General features: G+C 40.9%; 1 protein-coding gene across 9 annotated transcripts in view; it reads right to left on the reverse strand.

Moving 5' to 3' along the window:
- Window positions 1–19,823, reverse strand: part of MACF1 (microtubule actin crosslinking factor 1) — a 331,345-nt gene that overhangs the window by 77,466 nt on the left and 234,056 nt on the right. For 8 of the 9 annotated variants that reach the window (XM_079776973.1, XM_079776977.1, XM_079776974.1 and 5 more), the window contains 6 exons: window positions 18,315–18,377; window positions 17,413–17,654; window positions 16,472–16,601; window positions 15,567–15,766; window positions 12,248–12,743; window positions 10,111–11,582 (listed from right to left, as the gene is read on the reverse strand). In XM_079776973.1, coding sequence (XP_079633099.1) covers window positions 10,111–11,582; window positions 12,248–12,743; window positions 15,567–15,766; window positions 16,472–16,601; window positions 17,413–17,654; window positions 18,315–18,377 — 2,603 coding nt within the window. The remainder of the gene's footprint in view (window positions 1–10,110; window positions 11,583–12,247; window positions 12,744–15,566; window positions 15,767–16,471; window positions 16,602–17,412; window positions 17,655–18,314; window positions 18,378–19,823) is intronic. The other variant, XM_079776975.1, reaches the window with a different exon arrangement.

The following is a 19,823-nucleotide window of genomic DNA, read 5'->3' on the forward strand; positions in this document are numbered from 1 at the left end:
TAATTACATCTGTGTTTTTAAGCTGCTTTCCTCCGAAATCAGGCTGACATTTTTCTTTCACATCTCAATGTTTTAATTAATGACTGATTAATATTAAGAGGTGTCTCTCCCAAAGATGCTGACTTGGTAGTTGCCATTGTATGGCAGCAGAGGAAGAGAACATGGTCTATGTTAAAAGCTAATTAGGCAAAGACCCTGAGATCATTAAAGCTGATCTGATGGGTAACTGTGATGAAGGAAGTCACTGAGCTGGTACTAGCTTCTGGTTAATTCTGGTTAATGATATGAAAATAACATTGATTTGTAGAGCACGTTAGCCAAGGTCAAAATGGCCTCAGAAATACTTGCTAGCTGTGGGATTCTGATAGGAATGAATAAATGAGTAAATATATATAATTTAAAGCTATGTTATAGACCTAAACCCACCTATGCATTGCTACTCTAAGGTTAAAAACAAGCTGTACATTTGCTCTCCACAAAAGCTGCTCAGGAAGGCTGTTTGCCCACCACTTGTTTCATTACTACCATCAAACTAATTTTACTTTATCCTTATTTCCAGTTTTCCAAGAAGAAAAGAATGAATCTAATCCTCTGCTGGGCTTTAGATCAAGTCTTTTGGAGAATGATCATCCCTAGGTACAAAGGGCATAACTTTCCTTATTTTTCAATATAAAAATATTTCACAACATTCTAATTTATAAGTCTGAATAAACTTTAAAATATAAGAATGTTATCATTTACTAAGCACTTAATATATGCCTAATGCTTTCACCTGTATCACTTCATTAAATTTTCATAAAAACCCCAAAGTTATGATTTACCATTGTTCACATTTTATAGTTGAAGTAACTATACAGAGTTTAAGTATTTTCCCCCAAGGTCACTCAGGTAGTAAATGATAGAGCCAGCATTGAAAGCTGGATATTTCTGACTCAAACTCATACTCAATTTTTTTCCAATACACCAAGCTGACTGAAGTCTGAAGACTCTTCTTAACTGCCAACTAGCTGAATAAATGACAATGACTCTAAAGTGATGGGTAACAAGTCCGTAACAAGTCCTTCGGTTGATCTCTTATCCCCCCAACCCTCCCCTACCTTCCCGCTGTAGTTGGACAGTCTGATGCTTCTTTGCATGCATATAAGCACAACCAACAGACGCAAGACAAGGGAGGGGGACAAGGGCAAGTGCGGGGGAGGGGGGCGGCGGTGGTAGGGGAGATGGTGGCGTCAGTGGGGAAAAAAAGAGACATATGTACTACTATTTGTAATACCTTAAACAATAAAATTTAAAAATAAATAAATAAAGTGATGGGTAACTACAAAGCAGTATTTCAGAGTCTGGCTTTCTTCAAGTATATCTGCAATAGCAAATTTCTTTCTTAGTCTTGCTTTTGTTCAGGTTAGTACTGAAATGAAATTGTATTCCTTTAAAATATGCTAACTAGGAGAGAAGGAAGGGAGCCCAGAGGCAAAATGGAGAGGGGAGGAATCCAGGCTAGGATCAGAATTTCTCAGGGCACCCAAGCATATACCTCAAGTCTTGCAGAGCAGACAGCATTTTGAATGAGAAATAAAGAGCACTCATCCAATCAGTTAAATATTTACTAATCTCCAACTATATGATTAGGCAGTATATGATAAAGGCTAAATGATTACACATTTTAAGCAATGTAGAAGATCAGGAATAGTAAGCTGGGGAGATCAAAAAGGTTTTGTGGAAATATGGGACTTCAGGTATAAGTAGAAATAAAATAGGTAAAATATATAAGGAGTTTTTGGGAGAAGTGGATGGAGTGGATGGTCTATATAGGAAATAAAACTGGAAAGATAGTGGAGATCTAAAATGCGGTTTCCAAACCCTGGCTGGGTGGCCTAGGTCAGTGGTCGGCAAACTCATTAGTCAACAGAGCCAAATATCAACAGTACAACGATTGAAATTTCTTTTGAGAGCCAAATTTTTTAAACTTAAACTTCTTCTAACGCCACTTCTTCAAAATAGACTCGCCCAGGCGGTGGTATTTTGTGGAAGAGCCACACTCAAGGGGCCAAAGAGCCGCATGTGGCTCACGAGCCGCGGTTTGCCGACCACTGGCCTAGGTGGTTGGAGCATCAAGCTATACACCAAAAGGTTGTGGGTTTGATCCCAGTCGGGGCATGTTTGGGAGGCAATTGATCGATATTTCTTACATTGATGTTTCTTTCTCTTTCTCCCTTTCTCTGTCTAAAATCAATAAACATATCCTCGGGTAATGATTAAAAAAATAATAAAAAACTTTTAAAAAATGTAGTTTCCAACACTGGAGAAGGAAAAGACTGAAGGCTTAGATGTAGACCAGTTCTGAAGGATGCTGCCATTTAATTCATTAGATCAGATGTCTCCTGCATTGATGTAGGGAGCTTAAGCACTCACAGAGAGAATGGTGAATACAGACAGGAACTAAGGGGAAACCACCTTGGAAGCCCACGTTTTAGAAAGCTACAGCATAATTTATGTCTTTTTTTTTTTCTTTCCGTGGGAACCAAGTGCGTACATGCTGACTGTCCAATCACACTAGCTCTCTGCATTCTGAACAGAGGATCCTTTGTTCCCAACAGCAAGGCTCAAAAGAGGCAGAGTCTGATAAAATCATACTGAGATCAGTACTCCCAGCTGGTGCAGGGGCTGATGCCATTCCATAACACACCCTACAGGAAGCAGCTCGAGATACACAGATGACTGATTTCCACAGCAGGAGCCTTGTGGCAGGGTGGGGTGGGGACTGGTCAAGCATGGAGAGCATTCTTTAGCCACTGACTCAAATTAGTTCACCAAGATCCTGACTTTATCCAACAGATCTGAGTAAGTCACTTCAGAACCAACACAATTTCTTAACTATTTTTTTTTTTAAAGAAAAAAACCATGAAGCTTCCCTAGGCGGTGGAACTATTTCATCAGTTAACTCTTACTTGTCATGGAATAAGAAGAGGGCAAACTATCAAACCCCCTATTTTTCCAGAAGTGAGCTGAATAATTCTTTGTTGCAAGGGCTATCCTGTGTATTCAATGGCACCCACTAGATGCTAGTAGCAGCCCACCCCCAGTCATGAAAATTAAAAAATCTCTGGACATTGTCAAATGTCCCCCAATTGACAATCACTGTTGAGAACCACTGGGTGACAAACAGACTTTTCCATCCCCAGTTCTAACATTTACTTGATATTCAGTTTGAAAAACCTACTTAACATCTTCAAGTCTATTTTCCTATCTGCAACTGGATTTCAAATGTCTCATTTACAGGGAGGAGGGGTAGGGAGGTTAGGATTAGAGACCATTCAGACATAGGTCTCTCTTACTGCACTTACCACATCACCACCACTGCCATTCTCTTACTACATCACCACCACTGCCATTCTTTGTGTCCATCTCCCATACTACACTGGTAACAAGAGACTCTCTGAGACCCCCAGCACCCATCACAAGTACTGGTAACAAGTGCTCAGTAAGGATGGACAGAAAGGGATATGAAACACCTTTCTCCTACCCCCACATAGGGATCCATGGACCGTTACCATGTGGCACTTATTCTCATCCCTGGGTGGCCAAAGTCATAAAAGGTCCACATTTCAAATCACAGCACTGGTAGTAGGAAAATAGTTTGTGAAGACCTAGGGCATAAGTGTACCCCATTAATCTTCCACAGCGAATACCAGAGACTGGTATTTGAAAAACACTGGATAGTGCAGTGGTGTAGTATTAAGGAGGTGGGGAGGGAGCACATTCTCCCCATAGCTAGGTTTTCCCAACCGGGACAGCTGAGACTGGGGAAGAATCTGCTTGGCAGGAGACAGCCCTTGGGTGCAGTGACCTGACATGACTCCCTGAAGGACTCCTTTTATTCCTGGTGAACCAAACAACTCTAACAATGAAGTGCCCTTCAAAGCAACTCATCCCACTTCCTAGAGGCTCACTGCTTACAGCTCCTGTGCCAGCCAGTTAGCCTGAAAGTGCCCAGGAGCTTCTTTTCTGAAGCTCCAGGACTAGGCTAAGGCTGAGACCACTTACTAGGCATTTCTAGACACAGCAAGAAACTATCCTGTTCTGCAAGTCTGTGCTAATCTCAAATGTATTCACTTACTGAATACTCAACAATAAATACAAGTTCTGCCGGGGGTAAATTCTAGTTTTTCTGGAAACATAGTTTTCTTCCTTCTTGTAAAAAAAATCATATGATGAACCTTAGTTGCAAATGTTACATGCTGACACTAGATGTGAAGAATTTCAGTAAATGTAGCCCTGGCCGGTTTGGTTCAGTGGATAGAGCATCGGCCTGCAGACTGAAGGGTCCTGGGTTTGATTCTGGTCAGGGGTACATGCCCAGCTTGTGGGCTCGATCCCCAGTGGCGGGTGTGTAGGAGGCAGCCGATCAGTGATTCTCTGTCATCATTGATGTTTCTCTCCCTCTCCCTTCCTCTCTGAAATCAATAAAAATATATTATTAAAAAAAATAATTTCAGTAAATGTAAATCAAACTGTTCAGTCCTTCCTTTTGGTTGAAGATATATTCATTTAGTTGCTTTAAAATTTCCAAACAGATTTTTATGAGATCCATCAACGCTTTCTTGACAACCTTCCTATAGATTTTCCTACCTTCACTGAGGCATGAATGAGGCTCCTTTAAGATGATGTAAAGGCTGCTATCTTGGGATTTTGCTTGTAACGCTGGTATTTAGAATACTAATGATACTTTAAAATGGGGCTGGAAAAAGTTCACCATGAAGCAAACTTAAAGGCCTTAAAGGTTCCTTCACCATCTCCCCACCCAGGTCCTACGGTGAGGGTGGAGAGGATTATTACAGAGCATTGGAATTCTTGGGGGGAGGGGACATGGGGGATGGTCACATTGGGTTATAAATATCAGCAGCCAAACTGTGAGCTCCTGGGCTGCGGAGAACAACAGACAAACTGTAGTCTCCCCTTAAAGATACAGAACAAGGAGGCTCCCTGAAGTATTTCCACAAGGAAGTTCCTCTTCTCTTTAGAAATGCATCATCGACCAACACCTGCATCAACAACTCTATGCAAAATAAATTGTAGATGCCAGGGAAAGTGACAAGGAGGTTTTAAATCACACAGATTGGTACCAGCAAAAAAAAGAATCCAGCCAGGGCCTGGCCTAAAGAAAGGCAGACTTAGAGGCACTTGTTGCTACTACACAGTTATAATCAGATTACCAGAAGAAGCCGCCCCACCCAAAATTTAACTTAATCAACAAGTGTTTTTTCCAACTGACTACTGTTTCCCACATAGAGATGGCAATTTTCTTCTAGAGCAGTAGTTTTCAACTGAGGCAGATTTTGCCTGCTAGGGGAGATTTGGCAATGTCTACTGACATTTTTGGTTGTCAGGGTAGCTACTGGCATCTAGTGGGTAGAGGTCAGGGATGCTACTAAATTTCCTACAATGCACAGGACAGCCCTCACAACAAAGTATTATCCAATCCAAAATGTCAAGAGTGCAGAGGTTGAGAGACCCTGTTCTAGGGCATTCTCTTAACTTCCGTGGACCCTAGTGGTTACTATTGAAGTAGCCAAGCTTAAGGAAGGGGGAAAACACTTATAAGCCAAGGTCTGCACAAGGTGGGAGTAGGGGTGCCTAGTCAACTTATCTTGGCTGCTGTAAATCTGCAGATACCTAAACCTTCAGGTGACAGGTCATACCACGAGTGATTTCCTTTCCCTCCAAGGGTAGGTATATGATGCTGACCTCATTTGCTTTATTCTCTAGTGAACCTAACTGGCAAAAACATAGATGGACTGATACTGTCTTTGTAATTATTTGAAAGGAAGGAATAAGTATCTTTGTGTAAATTGGCAGTCTTTCAACTCCATGTCAGACCATGTATTCCAAGAGTTTTCACATATGCTCATAGGGAAGCCTAAGGTTGGAAATCCAATGAAGAGGTTTACAAGGCTTTCTTGTTCTGGCTTCATAGTAGGATGCTGAGTCTCCAGACCGAAGTTGCAAGTGTATGCAGTCCCTGACCCTGGGCTTGGCTCAACCTGAATTAAGACTGAGAACAGTCTTAGGGAAGCCTGCTGCCTCACCTATATCTGCCAGCCCAGCCTCAAAGACATGGGAGGAAAAAACCCAACAGGCTTGGATGCTTCAAATGCTACATCAGTTGAAGTGAACCTTTTGAGAAATCTACATACCCTAAAAATGTTTCAATTTTTCCCACTTGGTTTTTCTAGTTGCTGAGTGGTAGAGTTCCAAGTCTGAAGCCTGGCCTGAATACATAGTAAATATAAATATATACAAGATATGGAGTACATGACATACCCAGGTTTCTTGATACTTCTCACCAGTAGGATGCCAACACCACCACATGTTTCCAGACTGAAAGGCCAGGCTGGTTCATGGGTGGGGGGTAGGGTACAGGGGAGGAGTTGATTTAAGGATCAGAATTATCTCAATTCTTGACTACAAAAGATACATAGGGAGAATTTCAAAATGAGGAAAGCTTCTTGTCATTTTCAGACTTAATACATTTCTTTTCCAAATTTCAAGTCTTTTTCTACCCTTCCCAGAAAGTTCACCTACGGAGAATTCTTTGGCTTAAATTTTAGTGAAATAAAGTTCCCTCTTTTCTTGTTAGTGTCCTGTTATGTACATACAATTCCTTTTCCTCAATAATAAGAGACTCTCCTGATCAGGAAAACAGAATTTCCTGAAGAGATTACTAGTAGCCAAAGTCTTTCCTTCCAGTTTTCTGAAAGCATGCTCAGTATTCTCATTTGTGAGCTCTGGAATGGCTTCTTCCTTTCTACTTCCAATAAAGAGCTGAATCCAGCAAAGTGCCTTGAGGTCTTTGCCTGTTTAGATTGGAAAAGGGCTGTCTTCCATGCTTATCTGTTAGATCCACTCTGGCTGGCCAGATTCTATCAATTATTTAGAAGCAATTGAGGGAAAGTCTTTCCTAGGAATAACAACTTACAGTTTTTCATGTTCATTTAAGAAAATAAATTTTCTAACTGCCTCTCCATGTATTTATCAGCACTATTGCAGTCCCAACTAAGCCTGAGGTTCTCCACAGACTTTACTCGTGTCTAGTCCACCCAACCCCAGTGGAGTCAGCTAGATTTATATCCTCTTCTCTTCAGCAGAGGATGATCCCATTATAAAGAAAAAGCTAAAAACTTAAAGCTAATGCTGTGTTTAAAATATTTATCTTCATCTCTGGTTCTCCCTTATTGAAAACAATTTAAATCTGGAAGTAGTCACATTTTATGAATATGGCGTGTTGCTGGCGTGAGGGGAGTTTATCTATTGCTGAACCTTAACCCAGGAACTCAACACTCGAATCATGAAAATGACTCAGTCCTTAGAATGGGTCTGAGAAGACCGTCCCTTAGGCAGCCTCTAGGGAACTGACCCAGAGCTTCCCCCCTCTCATTGTTTTTACTTCCCATGAGCTCACCATGAACTAAGCCAGCAGTGTGATCCTCCCCTCAGGACCAAAGACCTTTGCTGGGAGGAGACAAAAACTGTCCCCAAGCCTTTGACTACATAAGGTGGAGCTTTATAAGGGAGAACCTGGTTTCTGATTTCCATCCCCGACATGCGGAGGATAGACACAGGACATAGAACTTCACTCTCTCTCTCTCCCTCTTCTTCCAGTCTTGCTCTGTCAACATCAGTCCCTTGCAGATAAACCCTCTCTGCAGGTGACCAGTTGATCAGTGTCTGGTCCCAGCCTTCACATCCACAGTATTGGTGACGGGAGGGTTATTTTCAGAGGTCAGTGAAACAAGACTGCTACAGCTCATATTTAACACAATTTTAACAGGCTTGTTTACTTCATTTTCTAGCTCACTGGAGATAAGGAAGGGGTAGATTGCTGAAGGCAGGTCCAGTGCCAGTAGTGAGAAGTAATAGCAGTGAGAATTAATACCTGATATCATGGTAATAAGAAAAACAAAAAACTACATATATACACACTGCCTGTCCAACCAGTACAACAATGTAGAGGCCTGAAACAAAAACTTACAACACAGAACTCAAACTGCATAGTAATTTAGGAATCTTATCTAATAATAGACAAACATATAAAGTGACCATACCTCTGCTACGCCCACCAGCCAATCAGGAGTGATATGCAAATTAACCCAACAAAGATGGTGGTTAATTTGCATACACAGGCACTGAGCTACCCCAGATGCTTGAGTCATCGCCATGGCGTTGACACAGGCCTTCTGTCCCACCCCCAGTCTCTCAGGGCCTCTGGGCAGTGTGGCAAGGCAGGGCCGAGTGGAAAGAGGCGGCTCCGGGGCTGGGCTGGAGTGGAAAGGCGGTCCCGGCAGCCAGGGAAAGGAAGGCCCATTCTAGCACGAATCTTTGTGCAAGGGGCTTCTAGTATTTAATATAAAGCAGGCCAAATGTCTCTAATATTCTTGAGGATATCAACACAGTAGAAAACATTATCATCTTTTTAGTAATGTTAACCTGCACTCATAAAGAAAAACGTATGTACAATATAGTGTTTAGAAAATTAGGCAAATAAAATTTAAAATAATTCCCATATAAACCAGAATATAGCTGGTAAACTATTTTGAAGCCTAAAGGGATTAGCTTTAGTTTTCTAAGAAATCCATTTAGTTGGTTAGAGTTCTAAGCAATCCAAATCCAAGTAAATTATATCAATGAAGCATGTCTGTAGAAGAATCTCTGCTTTCGAGATGCCTACAGTGGAAGAGAGGAAATCAATCACACATGGTGAAGTAGGGAATATCTCCTTGCCACTGGAACAGAGGTGTGGGAGTTCCTAAGAGGGAAACAAGTGGGCTCATGGGTTTGAATTTTCTCTACCTACCCTTTCCTTTCTTGGGTTCTTCAAGAAACCCAAATATGATGACTGTGTTACTCCAAACTGCAGTATTTCCAAACATGGTGAGAGGCCTTCAGCCAATGTCTCACTTCAATGCTGAATATACCACAAACTCCCGGAGGGGCCCTTCTGAAACAGCCACCTTCCTGAACTTGGCTCTTTCTACAAATCTGTGATCTTTCTCAGGACCACGTGGCTCTGACCTGGTGACAACAACACCTCTCCACCCATGTTTTTAACAGGAAGAATTCTTACAGGAAGGGGCTGAGAGAACACCTTAACTCTGGAGGCAGGAGTGTTCACTATTGAAGTGGAAATAATTAACACTAGTGATGGAAATAAAGTGCTGGAAGTATCCTTTCCAAATCTACTCCGTGCATGAGGAAGGAAAGAGCAACAGAGAGGCCTCCCGCAGCAGAGTGAGGCGCTTTTAGGTATTTACAACAAAGTCAACTCAGGGTGAAAGGCTCATGCAATGAGAGCCAAGACCCAGACTCAGCCAATTTGCACTTTGAGTCAACTCCTTTCATCTTCCTCTGTTGTTTTAAACCAGACTCGCAAAACCTCAGGATTAGTAATTATGACTCAGGAAAAGAATTAAAACATTTTTGCAATTTAAGGCAGTCTCACACTTTCCTATAGGCAGAGGACTTGTACGCTTGAGGAGCCTAGGGTGCAGTCTTAAGCTACTTGCTATAATTGGAAATTTTCTTTGAAGTGTCATGTTTTATCTTAATAACTCATGAGAATTTTGCATTTTATTCTAAATACAACAATACACCAATAATCTTCCTTTGAAATATGTGAAAAACAAAACCAAACCCCCAACACTTTAGGAAGATGAGCCCATGTTTATCTTATGGCTTCTCACACCTCAATTTGAAGACCAGGAACCTGAAGAGACATTCACTGCTATTTTCAAATTGGTTAATTTGAAATCTCCAGAATTTCATAAGAGGAGATTCTTAGAGTAAGAGATAAGATTTGGACATTTCTTTATATACCCTTAATTGGTTATAAACACTGAAATAAATTACAGTAGAAATATGTTCAAACCTTTGCTCAGAAGTCCAAGAGACTGTTTAGTCTCCAAAAAAGTACACTTTGATGGCGATGTTAGTGGGAATAATGAAACCGGGACAGAAGTGAAAATATACACTCAACCAGTTTCCAAGTTATAAGAAAAAAAATACTCCTATTAGACAGAAAAAAAAATAAATAAAAAAAACAAAGGCAAGACTTACTTTAAAGGCTGCCAATTGTTGGTTGATGATATCCACTTCGGTCCCCACTACCCACTGGAGGGCCTCTCCCTCCTCTGCCGCGGTGGTCATGTCATTGAGCACTTTCAGGGTCCTGTAGAAGTCCTCCACACGGCCCAGCGTCAGCTCCAGCTGCTCCTGACGTGCTTTGCTCCTCTCTGTCAGTTTGCCGCACTGTTTGTTCAGGGCTTCTAGCTCCCTCTTAAGCCCTAACAAGTCCAGTGTCCCCTCTTCCTCCAGCATTTGTCGGCACTCTGCTTCAGAAGCCTCTATGTCTAACTTGAGAGCTTGGATTTTGTTAATAAACAGTCGTACATCCTCAATTTGAGACTGGAGGCTGTCAGTGTCTCTGCCGATAGCACCCATGCCATCTAGCTCATCGTCCAGGTCTGCCAATTGAGAAAACATCTCTCGGACTCGGCAGTGAAACTGGCCGATCCCTTCCAGCTTGTTTTCCATTGCCATGCAACTACTGTTCACTCTTTGCTTCACCTCTAGGAACCCTTGTTGGGTGGCCTCAGCTTGAAGTAGAAGTTGGGAAGCATCAGATCCATCCGGGGCATCTTCTACCAGGCCCCGTGTAAAGTTCCTCAGATAGTCCACCTGAGGCTCCAAGGCCTGCAGCACTTCCTGCTGGGCTCTGAGCTTCTCCAGGTTCTTGTTGCTACAGGCTTGAGAACCTAAAGCATCAAAGATCTCAAGTTGGTGTTTGGCCCCTTCAACCTTCTTTTCAATATTCTTAAAGCTTTCCTGGAACTCCTTGAGTCTCTGAGTCATTTCTTCCAGTGACCCTGTTTTGGCCTGTAGCTCTTCTGTAAGGGAATCCACGTTCTGGTTGATCCCAGCCTTCTCATCCCGGATATCATCCTCATCCGTTTCTGAAGAATTGATCAGAATGTCAGCGGCATTGTTCAATATTTCCAGCAGGGAGCGGCGCTTTTCCACCTCACTCAGCATAGCCTTTGATCTCAGGAGACTGGACTCCAGTTCCACTGGATCCAGAGTGACCTGCAAATCAGACATCTTGGCCTTACAATCTTCTATCCATGGCACGAGGTCTTTCACGTGCCACTGATATTTCTGAGCTTTCTGCATACAGTCCTTGAGCCTGGACTGTCTGTCTGAAGTTTTTTTACTAAGCTCTTCCCAATGGCTTTTGAGCTCCACCAGCTGGTTTTGTAAAGTCCTTTTCTCTTCTCCCGGGGGTACAGAAAGAAGCAGAGATTCTCCTTCAGCCACAATCACCTCATAGGAACCACTGTGTTGGTTAAGACTCTTCTGAAATTCTTCATTCTCCTGTAGCTGAGACTGGAGTCGCTCCAATTTTGCAGAAACTGGACAGTTCTTTGCTTGCTGGCTTTGTTTGTCATCCAACCAGGTTCTAAGCTCATCAAACATTTGCTGGAACTGCTGGGTGCTGGCAAGAGCTGCCTGGAGTCTGTTCATGCGATCAGCTGAAATCAGAAAATAAAATTTAAATCAATCAAGTATGAGCTGGCATTTAAAATGTTTGCTGAGAGTATGTGGTCTAATAGGGGAAGGAAACTAACGTTAATTGAGGGCCTACCATAAAAGAGACACATAGCTAGGTTCCTCCACATACTATTTTAATGGGGCACGCGGCCCACCGGCCGCAAGTTTGACATGCTTGTGTAAGGTGATCTGAGTAAGAGTGAACTTGTACTTCTAAGCTGGTAAAAAGCCATAAATGTTCCCAGAAAAAGAGGCAATGAATTAATGACAATCTTTTTCTTGTACAAGGCCATAAAGAAGAACATGTTCTAATTTTGTATATGTGTATGTGTATGTACAGGTGCACGATATAAAGAAAATAAGTAAGCATCAGTGAAAGCAGGTGTGTAACTCCACCTATAAGCACATCTATGAGCACGAATCTCTAGGACCAGGTTATGTACCGCTTCACATATTGCTAATGCCCAATCAATGTGTAATGACCATAATAGTTCTCACTGTAGCTGGACAAAGGGGTAGGTTAATCCTATTCTGAGTCCAAAAGCTACCTGAGAGTCTTCCTACATTCTTATGGCTACCACTAACCCACTCCTTCTTTTGGTTTGCCACTAATAACGGCAGTAGTGTGTTCCTCAACCCAACTCACCTGCTAGATCTTCCAAACCTTGGAGAGGCAGGGCAACTGTCTCCAAACGCTTCTTCAGCTCATCCTTGAGGTACTGCTCACCAATGAGCACTGAGAGTTCATTGCAGAGTGTCTGTGCCTCCTTAATCTCATGGTCTAATTGCTCCAGGTCAGACCGAATCTCACTGGTCTCCTCCAATTGCTGCTTCACAGCCTCAGGTTGGGTGCTGATGGCTGACTGGCTACTCAGTCGCTGTCCAACTGCCTTCACCTTCTCTGATAAGTCCTGGAGCAGTTTCTGGTACTGGGTGCTTTTGACAATAGCTTGGTCAATTTGGCTGGAACGGGAATTGAGTTTGTCAGTTAGTTCAATCCACTTCTGATTGATGTTCTGGAGTTCCTTCTGTACTTGGCTGGTGGATGGAGACCCATCTCCAGGGCCTGTTAGGATGCCCTGAGCCGCCTCGTTCAGCTGCTCATGCTGTTGCCTGCGTGTTTCAAATTCCTTTAGCATAAACTGTAATAGAAATGACACAAGAATGTTTAGAGAGAAAAACAGATCTAAAATCAGTGTCAACACAAAAACTGACTTTGGATTTTGCCAAGTAGTGCCAACTTCTGAAAACAAGCCAGAAAACTCCAAGCACCAGGTTATTAGGAAAACAGAGTATCGTTTATAACAACTACTTAATAAAAACTTGTTTTAAGAGGATCACTGATTGTCTATCTAATTTCTTTTCTTTCTTTGTCCTACTCTATTTCAATATCAGATACTAAGGTTGGCCTTGGCTGAGAAATCAGTTTCCTTTCTGGATTGGCATTCATCAGCTTTGCCAGGCAAAACCCAGGCCTCTGAATTAGGAACCCTGGATCCCAGAGCCAGCTATATGACTGGCTGGTTGTCATTTCAACTCTCAATACCTCCATTTTCCTTAGTTTCTTTCTTCTAATTCCTATAGCACATATAACCTGTACATTATAATAGAGCGCAATTAAATAATGAGCTTCTTTAAAGCAAGTACCTTGCCTTTTTATTCTTTTCGATCTACTGCCTCACTCATCAAAGAAGTTAGGATTACAGGTCCTACAGTCAACTGTCTGGGTTCAAGAACTGACTCTATCATTCTAGATGCATAAACTTAGGCAACTTTTCAAAAGTTCTCCAAATCTCAGCTTCCTCCTCTGTAAAATGGGATAGTGAAGTACTTAATTGACTATTGCACAGATTAAGTAAGAAATTTTATGAAAGTACTCAGCACTTACTCTGTATAAAAATACAAGTAAGACATGACCTCAGGGAATAACAGATGTGTAAACAATGAACAATAATAGAACATAACAAAAGTAAAAATGATAAAACACTGATGTGAATGTGCAACTGTGAAAGCAAGGAGCAAGAGCGATCAATTCTGTGGGGGATGAAAAAAGTAGAAGAGGGAGATTAGGCAAGGCTTCACAGATGACACAATAAGGAATATGTAGGAGCTCCCCAAATGAGCAGAGAAGATCGCCAAAGGCACAGGGCTATATGAAAGTGGCATGTTTGGGAAAGAACACATTATCTGTGTGGGTAGAAACTAGGGTGTATGGGGGAGAGCTAAAAATGAGGCTGGCAAGAAAAACTGGTACCAGACTGTGAAAAGCCTTAAGTACCACACTGAGCAGGTATTTGGACTTTGTTCCATAGGCAGCCAAGAGCCACTGAAATATTTTAATATATTCAGATATATGATTTAAAGAGATAATCTGGTAACTGTGTAGTTACTTACTGAAGTGTAGAGGAGAGACTAGACAAAAAAGCCCTGTATAGATTGTTGCAATGATAAAAGCCTGAGATTAAGCCCATCTGAGGCATTCAGAATGGAGACGAGAAGGATCAGAACAGTGATTCTCAAATTATGATCCAAGGGCCCCCGGGAGTCCTACCAGGGACCCATGAGGTCAAACTATTTTTAACATAATACTAAGATGTTATTTGCCTTTTAAAATTCTTATTCTCTCACAAATGTTCAATGGAGTTTCCAGAGGCTACATGAGATCTGAGAACACAACAGATTGAATGCTAAAACAGAAAAGAAAATCTATGAGAATATTCTATTAAGTCAGATACTAAAGAGATTTGCAAAGATATAAAACAATGGTACTCTTTTAAATATATATATATTTTGCCCTAGCTGGTTTGGCTCAGTGGATAGAACATCAGCCTGTGGACTGAAGAGTCCTGGATTCGATTCCGGTCTAGGGCACATGCCTGGGTTGCAGGCTTGATCCCCAGTGTGGGGCATGTAGGAGGAAGCCAATCTCTCTCATCATTGACGTTTATATCTCTCTTTCCCTCTTCTTTCCTCTCTGAAATCAATAAAATATATTTTTTTAAAAAGAGGGTTTTGAGACTTAAAAAGTTAAAAAACCACTAGCTTAGAGAAATACTTGTAAGTGCATTAAATAGGACTTGATAATTAATTGGATGCCGGGGCTAAAAGAAAGGGTTCCTTCAAAAACTACACTTAGGTCTTAATTTAAGGGACTTGCTGGATGGTGAGAAGAAATGAAACAAGTTTGGGGTGGAATGTAGAACAAAGAAAGGTTCTAGACAGAATTTCATTGGAAATGCATTGCTTTGACCCACCTAAAGTTCTATGATGTTTGGCACTTAAATCAATTTTTTTTTAGTTTGATCAGCAGAAAAATTTTAAGTAGAGCTAGGTGATATAAGACATTGCATTAAGTAATGTGGATGACTACTGACTACCACTGGGGATTATAATTAAATATGATTCTACAATTTAGTTAGAAGTTCTCATTTTCACATCTATTGATCTTACTGCCTGTTAATGATATTAATGATACAGTTATTGACTATTTACTATTTGACAGACATCATGATAAAGATGTTAGAAATATCTCACTTAGCCCTGGCCGATTGCTCAGTGGTAGAGCATTGGCCCAGGGACTGAAGGGTCTCGGGTTCAACTACTGGTCAAGGGCACAACTCAGCTGTAGGTTCCATCCCCAGCCTGGTTGAGGTGCGAGTGGGAAGCAACCAATCGATGTGTCTCTCCCACCTCTCTCTCTCTCTCTCTCTCTCTCTCTCTCTCTCTCTCTCTTACTCCCTGCCCCTCCTCCCTCCCTTCCACTCTGTCAAGAAATCAATGGAAAAAATATCCTTGATTGAGGATTTTAAAAAAAGGGAAATATCTCACTTAAACAGAGGAAATGAGACTCTGAGAGAGTAAATGACGTGACAGGGTCATATGAAATCTACTTACTGAAGCTGCATTCAAACCCAGGTTTATAGGATCCCACTTCTTGCTCTAAAGCACTCAGTGATGTTGCTCACCTGGACCTGCTGCTTTTGTGCATTCAGCATGTTGGGGTCAATAGACAGGGGCCCCAGCACTCCCATCATCAGTTCTTTCTCCATCAGCCAGGGCCGGAGCTGGGCTTCTGCAGCCTGGAAGCAGGCCAGATGGCTTGCAGATTCCTCTAGCTGCCTTTGCCGAGCCATTGTCACTTCCGTGGCCCTTGCCCATCGGGAATCTGAAGAGAGGAAATGGGAAAATGTATTTCTTTACTCTCATCAGCCACAGTCCTAGTCCCTAAATTATGTTCAAATAAACTACAGGAAATGACCCCTGGAGCATTATTTAAATATTTATAAAGTTAAAAATAACTTACATTTAATTTTAACTAAAATAACAGTTTTGTCTCTTGATTGTGCTGGTGGTTATAGGAAACTAGACATGTGATAAAATTGAACTACATATACACACACATAAAATATCTTACATAGATGTTATTTTATAGCCTGTTTTGAAAACTTTCTATAGTTTATAATATAAACTTTCTATATTATAAACATCTTTGATACCAATGTTTTTTCATACTAGTATTTATCTACATAATTTATAGTTTAATATGATGAACACAGCATAATTTATCTATCCTTTCACTATTTAGATTTCCCATTTTTTCATTTTTATCACCAATACTCTCTTTAGTTCTTGATCACAGCAGATAGTCATTTTGACTTGCCCAAGAAAGCCCAACTTCTGCCACTTTGAGTGGAATCTCTGATTTTTTTCCCTATCAAGCTCACGCTCTAACCTGATTTGGGCCTCTTGTTTGCTTATGAAAATTAACTAAAAATAATTCCTGCTCTACACAATGTGCTGAAATTCTGTATTTGCTTTGAAGACAAGCAATTTAGACAGGTGAATCTGTAGCATCCTTGTGATAACTTACTGAGCTCTTCCTGCATTTTTTTCCAGTTTTCTGCTTCTTGTGAGTTGGGATATGTTAACAGTAATCCAGCCAGGGCTTCCTTTATTTTTTGGATTTTTGGAGAATTCTGTTCTAATTCAGCCAGGAAGGCCTAGGAGAAAGAACATCATGTATGCCATGAGATTTCTGGACAGGAAACAAAGATGTGAGTGTGGAAAAAATGACTGGAAGATAGGGCGGCAATTATAGGCTCTAATTCTGATTATAACTTATTTAGTGATTTTAAGATACTTAAACTTTCTACTTCAACTTTTACTTTAAAATGAAAATCTAAATAGCAGAACCGAATTTCTTTTATGTACAACACATTAGCAGAACCCAATAAGGAGAAATTCTTAATCCCAATAATCTAAAAGTGTCATGATCCAATCATGATGATGATGATGTTTATGCAGTTGGAGATCACATGCTATGCTCAATTGGAATACAAAAAAAGTTGGTAAAAAATTTTTACAATATTTTGTACATGGTTTTATTCCTTCTGATATTTTTCTTAGTTCGAAATGTCAATCTTAAGCACATACTGCAATTGCTATTTAGAGCCCTCCAAGAGTTGGAAAGGTGCCTAGTTGAGGATGTGTGGTTTGCAGCATCATGTGTGGTTTACAGAAAATGAGATCCCATTCTCAATGAGCTCATGATTCTGAGGAGGGCTATTCTCTTTGCAAACACACCTGGTTTGGTTTCTGAACATCTGACTTATAACAATTTCTAATTTCATAGGTAAGATAATTCTCGAGGAGAGTTTAGGTATATTAAACATTTGAAAGTCAACCATGCTGCTCATCATGACCAAGGTGGTTGGCCATGTCTCATCTCAGGTCCCTGGGCTCAGGCAGGAACACTGATATAATAGTCCCTTCCTTTTAGTGTTTGGGATGCAGCTAATAGAAACACAGTACCTTGTTAGATTCAGCTTGGGCTCTCACTGTTTCTGTTTTGGTTGGAGATGAAGAGGCATCCATGGCTTTTAGGACTTCCTCTTTTGATTCCAACCACTGCAGCACTGAGCTTGCCTCCTTGTGAACTTCCTGCATTCTGCTGAGGACAGCTTGAAGGTTTTCCTGGTGTTCCCGAAGTACTCCCCCAAGTTTCTCATATTTCAAGTTTACATCTGACATGTCACATTGAATCTCAGTCAGATCTAATATGATAGAAACAGAAATCAGGTTGGGAATAGCTCTCTGAGCAACCCCATTGATTCCTGACTACTAAATTACTTATCAGGACTAAGCACCTCTCCTAATCCTTCTACAGAATGAGAAATTACCTTCCTGTTAAATCACATAAAAATTCCTATTTACATACACAGAGCAAGAGAGTTCTCATTCATCTACTCTATGACTTTGGCATTAAACTAGTATACTCAGATGTATAAATAAAATGCTAAATAAACATGGGAACAACAAGATGACGAGAGCAAAGGATTCGGAGCATTCTTCTGCTCCCTTTTCTCTAAACTACAGAGAAGTCCCCTAATTGGGAGGTTGAAGGCTACACTAGACTACTTATCCTGTATAGCTTCTTTATAATTCAAAGATTCACATATATTATCTTCAAGGTCTCTCCTTATTGCTCTTATCTAATGGTCCAGTTTATTTCATTAGCTTTATTTCACTGGCTGCCAACGAATTTAGCCTGCCACTAGCAAACAAAGAGGCATTACATGCTCCTCCCTAGATTTTTACCCTCATACCCATCCTGGCAGCAGTTCTTCCACACATATGGAAACATACACAGATGCAAACGTGAACACTGTCCTAAAACACACAACACAGAGGCACTGTTGAAATGGCATTCTCACCTTTGCAGGTATGGTATCCGTTTACACTGCCTACAGAGCTTCCTACAGAGGGCAATATGGAACCTGAGCAGAAGGACAGAGAGACAAACAGGGCAAGACAAACGTGTTAGGAATACATAGAAGCACTGAATTTGTTCTTTGGCACTCACTTTAAGCTCAGGTTATCAGGAAGTTAACACAGCACAAGACAACATACTCATGGGAAGAGACAAATCATTTTAGCTGCCAGGCCACAAAGTGTCACTAGAGGTGTTTCAGCTCTTTAGCAGTAATAATCCCTAATTCTTTCTAGAGGAAATCCAAATTCTTTGGGCCCTGCCCTAATTTTGTGAAGCATGGAGTGGTAAAATGATTAAGTCCTTGAATGGTATCTGACATACTTTGAAATGAGGATTTATAATTAACGCCCAAAAGGTTCAACTTTAATATCAATGTCCTTCAACATAATAAAAATGAAAAGTAAGTACAGTCAAGGACATAAAAAGCACCATTCTTTTAACAAAGACATTAAAATGAGCCCTTCTTATATTGTTTCAAAAGGAAGATTCCCGCCCTGGCTGGTTTGGCTCAGTGAACAGAGTGTCAGCCTGCAGACTGAAGGGTCCCAGGTTCGATTCCGGACAAGGGCACATGCCTGGGTTGCAGGCTTGATCCTCAGTGGGGGGCGTGCAGGAGGCAGCCAATCAATGATTCACTCTCATCATTGATGTTTCTATCTCTCCCTTCCTTTCTGAAATCAATAAAAAACATATGTATTTTTTTTTTAAAAAAAGGAAGATTCCCTATCTTTCATGACTTTCTGCTCCCCTCTTTCCACCAGAAAACAGAAATTTGAGGTGCCAATAAGTTTGGCTCATAAGCATTCCCATGAATCCTGCTGTGGGTCTTTGGTTCTGTTTCTAATTACCACAATTTCACCTATATTCTCCCCAAGTTTATTCCTGTATTTCAGAGAAGTTTCCTAAGTAAAAACCAGATCATCGTGTAATTATAAAGATTTCACAGAAGTTCTGAAGAATATTTGTGATATAATGTTACAGTGAAAGGACAGAATAAAACTCTCCTGTGCACTGATTTCACTGTGGAAAAAGTCATGTGCAGTTATATTAAAAATAGTCATTATAAAACTTTTAAATGTTAACATTAGTGTATTTTCAATGAAAAAGGAACCACACAGAAAGATCATCTTCCATTACAGTGTGGGGATAGCCAAGAAGAAACTGGACTCGTAATTAGGAGAAGTTTCTAGCCAAGATTGTCACTAACCCGGTATGAGAGCTCTAATCCATGAACAGACCTCAGATTCTTCCCTGGATCTGAAGATAATACTACTTATCCTGTCAACTCTCACGGGGTTGCTGGACAAAGATAGTGAGGTAATGTATGTGAACGCACTTTATGAAACAAAAAGAACTATACAAATGTAAGGAACTAGAATATTCATGATTTTTCAGAGTTGGAAGAGAACTTTGAGAATACTCAGGCTAGTGATTTTAAACTGATTTTCAA

This window comes from Cnephaeus nilssonii (genome assembly GCF_951640355.1).
Source record: "Cnephaeus nilssonii genome assembly, chromosome: 7".
Taxonomy (NCBI): Eukaryota; Metazoa; Chordata; class Mammalia; order Chiroptera; family Vespertilionidae; genus Cnephaeus; species Cnephaeus nilssonii.